This window comes from Phyllobates terribilis, unplaced genomic scaffold (genome assembly GCF_046119375.1).
Source record: "Phyllobates terribilis strain yellow unplaced genomic scaffold, ASM4611937v1 Scaffold_3__8_contigs__length_932513732, whole genome shotgun sequence".
Classification (NCBI taxonomy): Eukaryota; Metazoa; Chordata; class Amphibia; order Anura; family Dendrobatidae; genus Phyllobates; species Phyllobates terribilis.
In genome coordinates, this window is record NW_027362763.1 from 661,188,131 (window position 1) to 661,204,815 (window position 16,685).

At 52.1% G+C, this 16,685-nt stretch overlaps 1 protein-coding gene across 2 annotated transcripts in view; it reads right to left on the bottom strand.

Annotated features, from left to right (window-relative positions):
- KIF6 (kinesin family member 6) overlaps nt 1-16,685 on the bottom strand; it is a 642,838-nt gene that overhangs the window by 602,014 nt on the left and 24,139 nt on the right. For both annotated transcript variants that reach the window (XM_073671717.1, XM_073671718.1), the window contains exons 4-5: nt 4,588-4,735; nt 4,393-4,502 (exon numbers count right to left, since the gene is read on the bottom strand). In XM_073671717.1, the coding sequence (XP_073527818.1) occupies nt 4,393-4,502; nt 4,588-4,735 (258 nt within the window). The remainder of the gene's footprint in view (nt 1-4,392; nt 4,503-4,587; nt 4,736-16,685) is intronic.

Sequence of the window (16,685 nt, forward strand, 5' to 3'; positions counted from 1 at the left end):
AGTGATATGCAGCCCGGTAATCACTAACCACTACTGGCAGCAGCTGGAAGTGTGCGCTGCAAACAGACGTCCCCGATACTTCTCTCCCCCAATATCAGTCCTCCAAGATGGACGGGGAAGTAAGGAGCCCACAGATTACACAGGGACGCGCTGACGGGGGACAGGTGCGCTGGCCAGGGGGAGGAGAGGAGCGCTGGCCCGGGGGGAGGAGAGGAGCGCTGGCCCGGGGGGAGGAGAGGAGCGCTGGCCCGGGGGGAGGAGAGGAGCGCTGGCCAGGGGGAGGAGAGGAGCGCTGGCCCGGGGGGAGGAGAGGAGCGCTGGCCCGGGGGGAGGAGAGGAGCGCTGGCCCGGGGGGAGGAGAGGAGCGCTGGCCTGGGTGGAAGAGAGGAGCGCTGCCCGGGGGGAGGAGAGGAGCGCTGCGCGGGGGGGAGGAGAGGAGCGCTGCGCGGGGGGGAGGAGAGGAGCACTGCGCGGGGGGGAGGAGAGGAGCGCTGCGCGGGAGGGAGGAGAGGAGCGCTGCCCGGGGGGAGGACAGGAGCGCTGGCCGGGGGGGAGGAGAGGAGCGCTGGCCAGGGGGAAGAGAGGAGCGCTGCCCGGGGGGGAGGAGAGGAGCGCTGCCCGGGGGGAGGAGAGGAGCGCTGCCCGGGGGGGAGGAGAGGAGCGCTGCCCGGGGGAGGAGAGGAGCGCTGCCCGGCGGGGAGGAGAGGAGCGCTGCCCGGGGGGAGGACAGGACCGCTGGCCGGAGGGGAGGAGAGGAGCGCTGGCCAGGGGGAGGACAGGAGCGCTAGCCGGGGGGGAGGAGAGGAGCGCTGGCCGGGGGGGAGGAGAGGAGCGCTGGCCGGGGGGGAGGAGAGGAGCGCTGGCCGGGGGGGAGGAGAGGAGCGCTGGCCGGGGGGGAGGAGAGGAGCGCTGGCCGGGGGGAGGAGAGGAGCGCTGGCCGGGGGGAGGACAGGAGCGCTGCGCGGGGGGGAGGACAGGAGCGCTGCGCGGGGGGGAGGACAGGAGCGCTGCCTGGGGGGAGGACAGGAGCGCTGGCCGGGGGGAGGACAGGAGCGCTGGCCGGGGGGGAGGAGAGGAGCGCTGGCCAGGGTGAGGAGAGGAGCGCTGGCCGGGGGGGTGAGGAGAGGAGCGCTGGCCGGGGGGAGGAGAGGAGCGCTGGCCGGGGAGGAGGAGTGGAGCGCTGGCCGGGGGGAGGAGAGGAGCGCTGGCCGGGGGGGGAGAGGAGTGCTGGCAGGGGGGAGGAGAGGAGCGCTGCCCGGGGGGAGGAGGGGGAGCAGAGGAGCGCTGCCCGGGGGAAGGAGAGGAGCGCTGGCCGGGGGGGGAGAGGGGCGCTGGCAGGGGGGAGGAGAGGAGCGCTGCCCGGGGGGAGGAGGGGGAGCAGAGGAGCGCTGCCCGGGGGGAGGAGAGGAGCGCTGGCCGGGGGGGTGAGGAGAGGAGCGCTGGCCGGGGGGAGGAGAGGAGCGCTGGCCGGGGAGGAGGAGTGGAGCGCTGGCCGGGGGGAGGAGAGGAGCGCTGGCAGGGGGGAGGAGAGGAGCGCTGGCAGGGGGGAGGAGAGGAGCGCTGCCCGGGGGGAGGAGGGGGAGCAGAGGAGTGCTGCCCGGGGGGAGGAGAGGAGCGCTGGCCGGGGGGGGGAGAGGAGCGCTGGCAGGGGGGAGGAGAGGAGCGCTGCCCGGGGGGAGGAGGGGGAGCAGAGGAGCGCTGCCCGGGGGGAGGAGAGGAGCGCTGGCAGGGGGGAGGAAAGGGAGCGCTGCCCGGGGGGAGGAGAGGGAGCGCTGCCCCCGGGGGGTGGGAGAGCGCTGCCCGGGGGGAGGAGAGGAGCGCTGCCCGGGGGGGGGGGGGGGGGAGCGCTGCCCGGGGGGAGGAGAGGAGCGCTGCCCAGGCGGAGAAGAGGAGCGCTGCCCAGGCGGAGGAGAGGAGCGCTGGCAGGCGAGAGGTGCGCTGGCAGGCGAGAGGTGCGCTGGCAGCTGAGAGGTGCGCTGGCAGCTGAGAAGTGCGCTGGCAGCTGAGAAGTGCGCTGGCAGCTGAGAAGTGCGCTGGCAGCTGAGAGGTGCGCTGTTGGGTTAGAAGTGTGCTGTCGGATGAGAGATGCGCTGGCGGGGGGGAGCAGTGGCTGGTGGCAAACACGCTGTAATCCATACTTTGTATACAGCTCCAATCACGCAAGCGACGGATCGTCCTGGGAATATTCTGGGCTCATTCATAATGGACTAGTGTCGATCGGATAAAAATTATAAACCTGAACCTGGATGACTTCTTTCTACGTGACCGATGACTTGTGATCATTTTCAGAGAACAATCATCTTGGTTGAAATTGTTCATTTTGATCAGTTTAATGGATGAGGCCGATCTAACACTGCTGGTAAAAGAGTAAAACACACCTTAGAAAAGTCACTCAGGAGAGGACCCCTTCCTACAGTCGGGCAGGAGAGGACCCCTTCCTACAGTCAGACCGGAGAGGACCTCTTCCTACAGTCAGACAGGAGAGGACCTCTTCCTACAGTCAGACAGGAGAGGACCTCTTCCTACAGTCAGACCGGAGAGGACCTCTTCCTACAGTCAGACCGGAGAGGACCTCTTCCTACAGTCAGACCGGAGAGGACCTCTTCCTACAGTCAGACCGGAGAGGACCCCTTCCTACAGTCAGACAGGAGAGGACCTCTTCCTACAGTCAGACCGGAGAGGACCTCTTCCTACAGTCAGACCGGAGAGGACCTCTTCCTACAGTCAGACTGGAGAGGACCTCTTCCTACAGTCAGACAGGAGAGGACCTCTTCCTACAGTCAGACCGGAGAGGACCTCTTCCTACAGTCAGACCGGAGAGGACCTCTTCCTACAGTCAGACCGGAGAGGACCTCTTCCTACAGTCAGACAGGAGAGGACCTCTTGAAGTGTTTCTATTGTCAGAACCCTGAATGCCTGTGCGATGACGACATGAGACTTGTGACAAGTAAATAAATACGTACGATTCTGGTCCATTCATTTACATAACGTGACGATTAAAGACTTTACAGGAATGGGTGTTTTTTCCCCAAAATAGCGATGTTCTAACCAGCAGAAAAGCATCTGAAGCCAAGCATTGATAAATATAGGACGGCTGTCTGTAATTTACCGGTAACAGGATACTGCGTGAAGGCAGAAATCAGCGAGAGCTTCAGGATATTCTGAAAGTCATCTGTGCTTTTTAAAGATCAGACTCCGGCCCACTCCCATTAGTTATGGCGATATTGTGAGCTGGGAACACTGGTTGTCATGTCTATTGTACAGAACGGCCCAGAACAGGTGCGCGTTCGGCTCAGGGGTACTGCAGACCCTAAGGGTATATTCAGATGCTGTGATTGTGTCGTGATTTTAGACGCAGTTTTTCAGAACTCAGCGAAAACACCAATATGAAATCATCGCAAAAACCTGCGATGTATAAACTATAGACCCCCGACCCAGCGACCAATCATCCGGCAGAGGACATGTCCCAGCGGCCAATCATCCGGCAGAGGACATGTCCCAGCGGCCAATCATCCGGCAGAGGACATGTCCCAGCGGCCAATCATCCGGCAGAGGACATGTCCCAGCGGCCAATCATCCGGCAGAGGACATGTCCCAGCGGCCAATCATCCTCCTTGAGATGGTTCTCCTCCTTCATCCTCATTCTTTTTAATTAATTTGCAAAAATTTCTACATTTCTGTATTTTTTCAGTCAAGATGGGGTGCAGAGTGTACTTTAATGAGAAAAAAATTAACTTTTTAGAATTTACCAAATGGCTGCAATGAAGAGTGCAAAATTTAAAGGGGTCTGAATACTTTCCGAACTCGCTGTAAATGACCTGACAGCACCAAGACCAAATGAACAGATCTCAAAACCCCATCTTTAGATATAATCACACACAGCAAACTGCAGGACAACTTGATGCTCCGGTAACGGCCATTGCTGCTGAGTGGCTGCGCCTGTCGGGGGTGATGTGTCTGTCGGGGGTGATGTGTCTGTCGGGGGTGATGCGTCCCTCGGGGGCGATGCGTCCCTCAGGGGTGATGCGCCCGTCGGGGGTGATGCGCCTGTCGGGGTGCTGCTGAGCACCTGGGAGTCTTTCCCAGTGAGTGCAATGATGTGCCAGCGGTGGCCACCACACAGCACTACTCTTCATAGAGTAGGGACCCACTACAGAAGTTGCTGTGACGTGGCCGTGGGCTTATACACTTTGATCAAAATGATAATTAAGAAGCCCATGTTCAGTTCTGAAACATTCTGCCTCGCCGCCGTAGCTCAATGTATCATATCTGGACATATTTGGTCCATGTCTTCTTTTCCTCGTTATGGCTTCTACCTCGCCTCCGCCCTGTAAACTGATATAACTGCAAAAAAAGATGTAATCACCATACCACTAGTCGGCTCTGACTTACGGGAGGTCTTCCAGCTTGGAGGCCTCATGTTTTGGGTCCAGAAGATCGTAGCCGCACTCATTGTATATCTCCAGGTAGGAGATGTGCACTGTGTAGACTTTACTGCCGTCCTGGAGAAAATATACAACTAGATGTATTACACTTGTCCGGACACCGCAGTAACGTTACTGGAGACCATATCCCACCGCATCCCACCTTCTGTAGCTCCTCGAAAATGTAGGACAAGGTTCTGGGGATGATCCCTCGGTCGCTGTAACGCTCGGCTCCTCCGGTGATGGTGAAGGTCTTACCACTGCCGGTTTGTCCGTAGGCGAATATGGTGCCATTATAGCCGGTGAGCACGCTGTCAGGAGAGAGCAAGCACCACATGTACCCCATTATTATCCACCAGAGGCTCGGTCACCATCGCCAAGAACATCACGTCAGTAGGCCACATGCAGTGTATACAAGCAAACCGGGCACACGCCAAACATATCCATAGGGCACAAGCAAAAGGTTTTGACCTATTTGGTGGCAGTATACAATAGAGTATCAGCCAAAAGTTTGGACACCCCTGTGAATTCAATGGTTTTCATTGGTCTTACTGGAACGTGCACATTGTAGATTCAGACTGAAGGCGGTAAAATCACAAAGGATAAAAACATATGGAAACAGGCAATAAAGAAACACTTGTGAACAAACCAGAAATCGTATATTTTTCCTGGTACCCCATTACTCAGGTGACCGCGTTCCGCCACCTCGGCAGCTTCATCAGGTGTCACCTGCAATGGCTTCCAGCAGTGGGGAAGGATTTCCTGGAGGCGCCGAGTGCTTTGTCGGCTGCTTTGCCATTGGGATGAGCTGGGTGATTTTGGCAGCCATGTCCTGTGACGCTGCCTCCATCCCTCCCTCCCTTTCTCAGTCACATCGCCCTTACATCGCCTGGAGGTCATTGTTTTGTTAGAACACAAATAATGGTCCAACTGAGCACAAACCAGACGGGACAGCGGTGGCTGCAGAATGCTGGGGGGCCGTGCTGTGTAATGTGCCTCGTATGTGGAGTAAATCACCACCAGTGTCACCAGCAGAGTCCCACTACCACCACCAGTGTCACCAGCAGAGTCCCCCCCACCAGTGTCACCAGCAGAGTCCCCCCACCACCAGTGTCACCAGCAGAGTCCCCCCACCACCAGTGTCACCAGCAGAGTCCCCCCCACCAGTGTCACCAGCAGAGTCCCCCCACCACCAGTGTCACCAGCAGAGTCCCCCCACCACCACCACCAGTGTCACCAGCAGAGCCCCCCCACCACCAGTGTCACCAGCAGAGTCCCCCCACCACCACCACCAGTGTCACCAGCAGAGCCCCCCCACCACCAGTGTCACCAGCAGAGCCCCCCCACCACCAGTAGAGTCCCCACCACCACCAGTGTCACCAGCAGAGTCCCCCCACCAGTGTCACCAGCAGAGCCCCCCCACCACCAGTGTCACCAGCAGAGTCCCCCACCACCACCAGTGTCACAAGCAGAGCCCCCCCACCACCAGTGTCACTAGCAGAGTCCGCCTACCACTAGTGTCACCAGCAGAGCGCCCCCCCACCACCAGTGTCACCAGAGTGCCCCTACCATCAGTGTCACCTGCAGAGTCCCCCTACCATCAGTGTCACCTGCAGAGTCCCCCTACCAGTGTCACCTGCAGAGTCCCCCTACCAGTGTCACCTGCAGAGTCCCCCCCACCACCAGTGTCATCAGCAGAGTCCCAGCACCACCACCAGTGTCACCAGCAGAGTCCCCCCACCACCACCAGCAGAGTCCCCCCCCACCAGTGTCACCAACAGAGTGCCCACCACCAGTGTCACCAGCAGTCCCCCCACCACCAGTGTCACCAGCAGTCCCCCCACCACCAGTGTCACCAGCAGAGTCCCCCCACCATCACAAGTGTCACCAGCAGTCCCCCCCACCACCAGTGTCACCAGCAGAGTCCCCCCCCACTACCAGTGTCACCAGCAGTCCCCCCCACTACCAGTGTCACAAGCAGAGTCCCCCCCCACCACCAGTGTCATCAGCAGAGTCCCCCCAAACCACCAGTGTCACCAGCAGAGTCCCCCCACCACCAGTGTCACCAGCAGAGTCCCCCCCCCATCACCAGTGACACCAGCAGAGTCCCCCCCACCACCAGTGTCACCAGCTGAGCCCCCCCATCACCAGTGACACCAGCAGAGTCCTCCCCACCACCAGTGTCACCAGCTGAGCCCCACCCACCAGCAGAGTACCCCCCCATCACCAGTGACACCAGCAGAGTCCCCCCCACCACCAGTGTCATCAGCTGAGTCCCCCCCACCAGCAGAGTCCCCCCACCCCCATCACCGCTCACCCTCATACAGATCTCCAATGTTCTAATGTCCAGTCCTTGTGTTGCTCGGCCTAAACAAGTCTCCTCTTGTTTGTGATCCTCAGTAGTGGCTTCTTTGCAGCAATTAGACCACAAAGTTGTTTTTGTTTTTCGAAATTGTTTTCCTAAGTCTCCTATAGAAGCTGATGTGGATGTGTCAGTCACTTGATGTCTGCATATTATTTATCAGGGCTGTTATCTAAGGTGCTGTCAATTTGTGGTTTCTGAGGCAGGCAACTCTGATGAACTTATCCTCCGCAGCAGAGGCCATGCTTGGTCTTCCTCGGGCAGTCCTCAGGAGATCCAATTTCATTACAGCAATTGGTGGTTTTCATAACTGCACTAAAAAGGACCTTCAAGGTTCTAGCAATTTTCCAGACTGGTTGACCTTCATGTCTTTACAGTAATTATGGACTGTGGCTTCTGTGTACTTAGTGGAGAGGTCCTCGCTGTACTCTGGGCTTAGAAAAGTTGTGGAATAGGGTCAGCATTGGATGGAGCTGGGCAACGACACTGCAAAAAACTATGATGGTCACAGACACCTGCTGAAGATACCACAAATGAACCCTTAATGAGGCAACCTGATGATTGGAGCCATTCCAAACGATGGCCGGATGAAACGGAGGAGAGAACGAGGAATATATTGTCTGCTTTATTTCTGTAAGTTTTTACTCTTTCTCTCCATAAGTTTGTATCCCCCATTGTTTTGCAGCCTTCAGTCTGAATTTACAATGAACACCTTCCAACGAAAACAAGAATAAATATATTTATAGACACACACACCTCCTAGAGACAAGTAAGCACCTTCACCGCGGGGCCCCTACATCCTCCATCCATGGTGCACTGTAGGCCCTATGTGACAGACCCCAAAGATGAATGTCTAATCCTTCTCTCCTCACTGGAAAGATGGCAACTTATTCACCCTACCCATTGAGAAACCATGTGTGCTGGGTGGAGCCGGGGGTCCATGTACATTTGGGGGATCGGGAGGAGCACTGATTGGTGGACAGCTATCTGGGGTCTATGGCTGCCGTGTAAGTGCTGATTCACACAATGCAGAAATCAGAACAAGAAGTGTTGTCGTGAGGATAGCAGAGTTTCGTCAGGCCTGTTACCCCATTATAAGACATTTCAGATGCAGACTGCAGACGACTTCACCCTCACCTCTCAGCAGAGCCCACACGGGGGACCTACGAAGGGACACGGGGCGAGCTCTGCAAATGTGACGGGATATATTCAGAAATGTGACTAAAGGCAACGTGCCAGCCCACACGTAATATACACCTCAAATTATACACCGTCCATGACAGAAGCGGCTCCGGGGTCGCCGGGTCCACCCCAGACGGAACACCGCCGCGCAGACAGAAGGATAGGAATATACAGACAGATTCCCCCCCCCATAGCCGTCACTGATAGAAAAGGTAGATATATATATATGTTAGTGTTCACACGGCTGAAATCAGCAGCAGACTGATACCTCGCCGCAATATAAGGGTAGGAGAAGCGGCTCCGCCGCAATATAAGGGAAGAGGCAGCGGCTCCACCGCAATATAAGGGAAGAGGCAGCGGCTCCGCCGCAATATAAGGGAAGAGGCAGCGACTCCGCCGCAATATAAGGGAAGGAGCAGCGGCGCCGCCGCAATATAAGGGAAGGAGCAGCGGCTCCGCCGCAATATAAGGGAAGAGGCAGCGGCTCCGCCGCAATATAAGGGAAGAGGCAGCCGCTCCGCCGCAATGTAAGGGAAGAGGCAGCCGCTCCGCCGCAATGTAAGGGAAGAGACAGCCGCTCCGGTGCAATGTGAAGGAAGAGGCAGCGGCTCCGCCGCAATATAAGGGAAGGGGCAGCGGCTCCGCCGCAATGTAAGGGAAGAGGCAGCCGCTCCGGTGCAATGTAAGGGAAGAGGCAGCCGCTCCGGTGCAATGTGAAGGAAGAGGCAGCCGCTCCGCCGCAATGTAAGGGAAGAGGCAGCCGCTCCGGTGCAATGTGAAGGAAGAGGCAGCCGCTCCGCCGCAATGTGAGGGAAGAGGCAGCCGCTCCGCCGCAATGTGAGGGAAGAGGCAGCCGCTCCGCCGCAATGTGAGGGAAGAGGCAGCCGCTCCGCCGCAATGTGAGGGAAGAGGCAGCCGCTCCGCCGCAATGTATCCGCAGTACCACAGTATCCGGGTCGGTGCCGCTGCACCACAGTATCCGGGTCGGTGCCGCTGCACCACAGTATCCGGGTCGGTGCCGCTGCACCACAGTATCCGGGTCGGTGCCGCTGCACCACAGTATCCGGGTCGGTGCCGCTGCACCACAGTATCCAGGTCACACTATCTCCGTCTACCGACAGATACATTTACATCTTAAACTCAGAAACAAGCAAAATAATAGAGCAGCCACTGTCAATCCCGATAATGAGACGCAACTCCATGTTCTGACACTAGATGAATGAGTAAAAACCTCAACTTTGGCTCCAAAAAAGATGTAGATCGAGACGCCAGGTCACGGAATAAACTTTGACATCTTGAACTCGCAGATTGGTATCAAAAAATTTCTTGTGCAAAAAACGTATATAGCAAGTGGATACGGCGCCTACACCAAAAACACCGAGGAGGTGCGGAGGAGAGACAGAAGGAAACAGTCATCGGAAGGGCGAGATGCCCCATGTGTCCCGGGCGACGGGCCATGAAAGCGAGTAAACAGGGTCTTTCAAATCTCATTCACTTATAGTGGAAAAATCTGCTAGAAAATCAGAGGCCTCTGTGGATTTACTAATCTGTCGCATTACTGTGTGCATTTCACCATACACAACGCAGCAGCGGGAATCAGTGGCAAAATCTCCACCATAAGTGTTCTGCCACATGTCAACGTACCATAAAGACCCATCTAAACCTTAGACGAAAGGCAGACAAACTTGCCGATTTACGAGGGACTGAGCAACCATGGGATGTGTATGGGGTCTTCCGATTCTCCTCGACAGTTGATGACATGGTGGGAATTTCAGGGACAGTGGAGGAAAGCTTCTTCCAGTGGTCTCCGACAGCGACTCTCTGGGAAAACCGCATGAATGCCAGGCCGAGTTGTACTCTCGTGTCTATGAAGGAGTCGGGATAGATCTCATATGTCAGGATGTTGGTTCTCTTATATTGCGGCGGAGCTGCTGTTGATTCTCTTATATTGCGGCGGAGCTGCTGTTGATTCTCTTATATTGCGGCGGAGCTGCTGTTGATTCTCTTATATTGCGGTGGAGCTGCTGTTGATTCTCTTATATTGCGGTGGAGCTGCTGTTGATTCTCTTATATTGCGGCGGAGCTGCTGTGGCTTCTCTTATATTGTGGCGGAGCTGCTGTGGCTTCTCTTATATTGCGGCGGAGCTGCTGCTGATTCTCTTATATTGTAGTGGAGCTGCTGCTGATTCTCTTATATTGTGGTGGAGCTGCTGTCGCTTCCCTTATATTGCGGTGGAGCTGCTGCTGATTCTCTTATATTGCAGCGGAGCTGCTGCTGATTCTCTTATATTGCGGTGGAGCTGCTGCTGATTCTCTTATATTGCAAACCAGGGGAGGAGTCCTGAGGAGATAATTTGCATATTCCCACTGCATTTTGGGGAAAGTGAAGAGTCTCCGCGAGCTCAAAGAACACTGGATTTTGGCTGTTGGAGCTGAAAAGAGGACATCGGTAAACCGCGCGCCTTTTTTTTTTTTTTTTTTTTTTTAAGCTTTTTTCACTGTTTTCAGAACATTAACAATAAGAACATGGAAGAGTCCAGGAGCCATTTGGTGAGCTGCATATCCTGCTACATGTTCACAGACTTGCCAGTGGAAAAGCCAAACTTCACATGCCAGAAATGCAAGCTTGTGTCCCTGTTGGAGGAAAAGTTGCGAAATCTAGAAGAGAGGTTAACTACCTTGAAAATCATTAAGGAAGGTGAAGAGTTCTTAGACAGAGCAGAATTATCTCTTCATGATTCAGAAAGAGAAGAAATTCAAACTGCACCTGACAAAACCGAGGAATGGAAGCCTGTGACCCAGAGAAGCCGGAGGATCGAGAGGCAGTCAGCACCCATACTGCTCAGGAACCAGTACCAGGCTCTCACGCAGGAGAACCATGAAGAAATACAGCAAAATAAGACTTTGCCAGCAATGAATAACCTTGTAAGCCCTCAGAATCCTCCTGGATGGAGAAAGAAGAATGTTGTGAAGAAAAAACGGAGAGTGGTGGTCATGGGGGATTCCCTGTTAAGAGGAACAGAGGCCGCTATCTGCAGACCAGACATAACCTCAAGAGAAATGTGCTGTCTTCCAGGAGCAAAAATTAAAGATGTGTCTGACAGGATATCAAGACTCTTCAGACCTACAGATCACTACCCATTCCTGCTAATACATGTGGGGACAAATGACACCGCAAGAAAGGACCTGGAAACCATCTGCAGTGACTTTGAAGACTTAGGCAAGAAAGTGAAAGAATTGGGAGCGCAGGTGGTCTTCTCATCCATCCTCCCAGTGGATGGCCATGGAACAATGAGGTGGAATAAGATTCTACATGTGAACAACTGGCTACGTCGATGGTGCCGTCAACAAGGATTTGGATTTCTGGATCACGGAATGAATTACCTATACGATGGACTACTTGCTAGAGATGGGGTGCACCTTACGAAGACTGGAAAACATGTATTTGGAAGTCGCCTTGCTACACTCATCAGGAGAGCTTTATACCAGAACAATGTGGGAAGGGAAGCAAAAGGCCAGAAAAAGCCATACAGCTGACAAATACTATTGAGATCTCTGCTACTGGAAGTGGAAAGGAAGAACAAAGACAAAACAATTTAAATAATAAAAATATGGGAGGAAGAGAAACCAATCACAAACTAAAATGTTTTTATACAAATGCACAAAGCATGGGCAACAAACAAGGAGAATTGGAACTACTAACGCAGGAAAAGGAATATGATGTCATTGGAATCACTGAAACTTGGTGGGACGATACACATGATTGGAATAAAAGGCTAAAAGGATACAACTTATTTGCAAGAAACAGACTTGATAAACGAGGAGGAGGTGTCGCATTGTATGTTAGAAAAGCGTATATCTGCACAGAGATTGAAGCTTCAGAGACTGGGAGTTCTGTGGAAACTGTTTGGGTAAGAATACAAGGAGAGAACAACGGAAAGGACACCATTGTAGGCATTTACTACAGGCCACCTGGGCAAGCTGAAGATATGGATGAACTCTTTATGTATCAAATGACCAAGTTCTCCAAAAAATATGACGTAGTGGTCATGGGAGATTTCAACTATCCAGACATTTGTTGGGAATCTCTCTCAAGTAAAACTAACAGGTCAAGCAAATTCTTATCCTCTCTTGCTGACAACTTTATCTTCCAAAAGGTAGGGGAGAAAACAAGGGGATCTGCTACTTTGGATCTAATCCTTATAAACAGGGAGGAAATGGTTGAGGAGGTAAAGGTGGCTGGGACCCTAGGAGGCAGCGATCATGCTATTATAGAATTTTGGATAACTAGAGGAGGAAGACATGTGAAGACTCAAACTTCAAGGTTAGATTTTAGAAAGGCAGATTTTAAGAGACTCAGATTGAGAATAGGAGGGATCCAATGGCTGGATGTCCTTAAGGACAAAAATGTCCAGGAAGGATGGGAAATTTTTAAAAATGAGATTCTCAAAGCACAATCGTTAACAATCCCGAAAAGTAGGAAGAATGGGAAGCATTTAAGGAAACCAGGATGGATGAACACAGAACTTAAACACATGCTAAAAAGAAAGAAAGAAATGTTTATTAAATGGAAAGAGGGAGGCATATCTAAAGAAGATTATAATGCAGTCTGCAGATCCTGTAGAGCACGTATCAGGTTAGCTAAAGCTGACAATGAATTAAGGCTTGCAAGAGATGTCAAAAGCAATAAAAAAGGATTTTGGGGGTATGTCAAAAGTAAAAGAAAAGTCAAAAATGCTATAGGATTTTTACAGGATGAAAATGGAGAAATGGTAAGAGAGGATGTTGAGAAGGCCGAACTTTTTAATTCCTATTTTGCATCTGTTTTCTCTCAGAAAGAAAATGTAACATCAACTGATCTTCACTGTTCTTTTAGAGGAATAGAGGAATCCAAGTTATCTGTAAACAGAAAGATTGTGAGGGAATATTTAGCTAACATAAATGAGTTCAAGTCTCCAGGTCCAGATGAATTACACCCCAGAGTACTGAAGGAGATCATAGAAGAAATTTTAGAACCACTCTCCATAATCTTTGAAAATTCTTGGAGAACAGGAGAAGTCCCAGAAGACTGGAGAAGAGCAAATGTTGTTCCTATCTTCAAAAAGGGGAAGAAGGTGGACCCAGGGAACTATAGGCCGGTGAGTCTGACTTCTATACCAGGAAAGATCTTTGAACAAATTATTAAACAACATGTATGTAAGTACATGGATAAGAATGAAGTGATTAACCAGAGTCAGCATGGGTTTGTAACTAACAAGTCATGTCAGACTAACTTAATTTCCTTCTATGACAGAATCACTGACTGGGTGGATCAGGGAAATGCTGTAGATATAGTATATCTTGACTTCAGCAAAGCATTTGACAAAGTATCTCACACCATCCTTATTGAAAAAATGACCAAGTATGCAATGGACCAGGCAACTGTTAGGTGGATTCATAACTGGCTTAGTGATCGGACTCAAAGGGTGGTTGTAAATGGCTTCACATCCAGCTGGATGAATGTCTCAAGTGGGGTACCACAGGGCTCCGTCCTGGGACCTGTATTGTTCAACATCTTTATCAATGATTTAGATGAAGGAATTGAGGGTAAACTGATTAAATTTGCTGATGACACAAAGCTAGGAGGGATAGCTAATACTAGAGAAGAGAGAGAGAGGATTCAAAAAGACCTAAATAAACTGGAGCAGTGGGCAGCAACCAACAGAATGGTTTTTAACAGGGAAAAATGCAAAGTACTACATCTGGGCAATAAAAATGAAAAAAGCATATACAGAATGGGAGGAATAGAGCTAAGCAACAGTACATGTGAAAAAGACTTAGGTATACTAATAGATCATAGACTGAACATGAGTCAACAGTGTGATGCAGCAGCAAAAAAGGCAAATACAATTCTGGGATGTATTAACAGAAGCATACAGTCTAGATCACGTGAAGTCATTATCGGTCTTTACTCCTCTTTGGTCAGACCTCATCTGGAATACTGTGTACAGTTTTGGGCACCACATTTTAAAAAAGACATAGACAAACTGGAGCAAGTTCAGAGAATAGCGACCAGAATGGTGACTGGTCTGCAAACCATGTCCTATGAGGAACGGCTGCAGGATTTGGGAATGTTTAGCTTGCAAAAAAGAAGACTGAGAGGAGACTTAATAGCTGTCTACAAATATGTCAAGGGCTGTCACATTGTAGAAGGATCATCTTTATTCTCATTTGCACAAGGAAAGACTAGAAGCAATGGGATGAAACTAAATGGGAGGAGACACAGATTAGATATTAGAAAAAACTTTTTGACAGTTAGGGTGATCAATGAGTGGAACAGGCTGCCACGAGAGGTGGTGAGTTCCCCTTCAATGGACGTCTTCAAACAGAGGCTGGACAGACATCTGTCTGAGATGATCTAGTGAATCCTGCTTTGAGCAGGGGGTTGGACCAGATGACCCAGGAGGTCCCTTCCAACTCTACCATTCTATGATTCTATGATTCTATGATTGCGGTGGAGCTGCTGCTGATTCTCTTATATTGCGGTGGAGCTGCTGCTGATTCTCTTATATTGCGGCGGAGCTGCTGCTGATTCTCTTATATTGCGGCGGAGCTGCTGCTGATTCTCTTATATTGCGGCGGAGCTGCTACTGATTCTCTTATATTGCGGCGGAGCTGCTGCTGATTCTCTTATATTGCGGCGGAGCTGCTGCTGATTCTTTTATATTGTGGTGGAGCTGCTGCTGATTCTCTTATATTGTGGCGGAGCTGCTGCTGATTCTCTTATATTGCGGTGGAGCTGCTGTTGATTCTCTTATATTGCGGTGGAGCTGCTGCTTATACTCTTATATTGCGGTGGAGCTGCTGTTGATTCTCTTATATTGCGGTGGAGCTGCTGCTGATTCTCTTATATTGCGGTGCAGCTGCTGTCGCTTCCCTTATATTGTGGCGGAGCTGCTGTGGCTTCTCTTATATTGTGGTGGAGCTGCTGTGGCTTCTCTTATATTGTGGTGGAGCTGCTGCTGATTCTCTTATATTGCGGTGCAGCTGCTGTCGCTTCGCTTATATTGTGGTGGAGCTGCTGTTGATTCTCTTATATTGTGGCGGAGCTGCTGTCGCTTCCCTTATATTGCGGTGGAGCTGCTGCTGATTCTCTTATATTGTGGTGGAGCTGCTGCTGATACTCTTATATTGTGGTGCAGCTGCTGTCGCTTTCCTTATATTGTGGCGGAGCTGCTGTGGCTTCTCTTATATTGTGGTGCAGCTGCTGTCGCTTCCCTTATATTGTGGTGGAGCTGCTGTGGCTTCTCTTATATTGTGGTGCAGCTGCTGTCGCTTCCCTTATATTGCGGTGGAGCTGCTGCTGATTCTCTTATATTGTGGTGGAGTTGCTGTCGCTTCCCTTATATTGCGGTGGAGCTGCTGTTGATTCTCTTATATTGTGGCGGAGCTGCTGTCGCTTCCCTTATATTGTGGTGGAGCTGCTGTTGATTCTCTTATATTGTGGCGGAGCTGCTGTCGCTTCCCTTATATTGCGGTGGAGCTGCTGCTGATTCTCTTATATTGTGGCGGAGCTGCTGTCGCTTCCCTTATATTGCGGTGGAGCTGCTGCTGATTCTCTTATATTGTGGTGAAGCTGCTGTCGCTTCCCTTATATTGTGGTGGAGCTGCTGCTGATTCTCTTATATTGCAGCGGAGCTGCTGTGGCTTCTCTTATATTGTGGCGGAGCTGCTGCTGATTCTCTTATATTGTGGCGGAGCTGCTGTCGCTTCCCTTATATTGTGGCGGAGCTGCTAATGATTCTCTTATATTGTGGCGGAGCTGCTCTCGCTTCCCTTATATTGCGGTGGAGCTGCTGTTGATTCTCTTATATTGCGGTGGAGCTGCTGTCGCTTCCCTTATATTGCAGCGGAGCTGCTGTCGCTTCCCTTATATTGTGGTGGAGCTGCTGTGGCTTCTCTTATATTGTGGTGGAGCTGCTGTGGCTTCTCTTATATTGCGGTGGAGCTGCTGTCGCTTCCCTTATATTGCGGCGGAGCTGCTGTCGCTTCCCTTATATTGTGGTGGAGCTGCTGTGGCTTCTCTTATATTGCGGTGCAGCTGCTGTCGCTTCCCTTATATTGTGGCGGAGTTGGTGTCGCTTCCCTTATATTGCAGCGGAGCTGCTGTCGCTTCCCTTATATTGCAGCGGAGCTGCTGTCGCTTCCCTTATATTGCGGCGGAGCAAATGTCGCTTCCCTTATACTTTCCCATGTGCTACAGAGAAAATCAGCAGCGATGCAAAGAGTGGCTTTGGAGCAGTATTTCCGGTGCAGTAGGTCTGCAGCAGGAAAGGTCTTATGGGTGGTGGTGGTGGTGGGGGGTGGTGGGGGGTTTGGAGGGTCCTCTTATTATTTCCTACTATCGGTGAAATCTTTACCTTTACACCACTTTGACTTCCATGCTTGGCTCCTAAAGGAGTTGTCATACACGGCCCCCTTCTTTGTTCTTGCTGTGGTCACGTCTACACCCACCTTCCAGGACATGTCCACTATCGGGGGGGGGAGTCGGGCTCTTGTCCTATTCACCTGCCAAGATGACAGGTATGATTAGCAGGTGTCGGACCCAAGTCCTATTCATTAGATCAGGACATATGGATGATAACTAGCAATTATGCCCATGTCCTGGCAGGTGGGTAAAGAGGTGACATCCTGTGACCGCTCACCTTCCAATGCGGCGCCGGACAACCCGTCTAAGG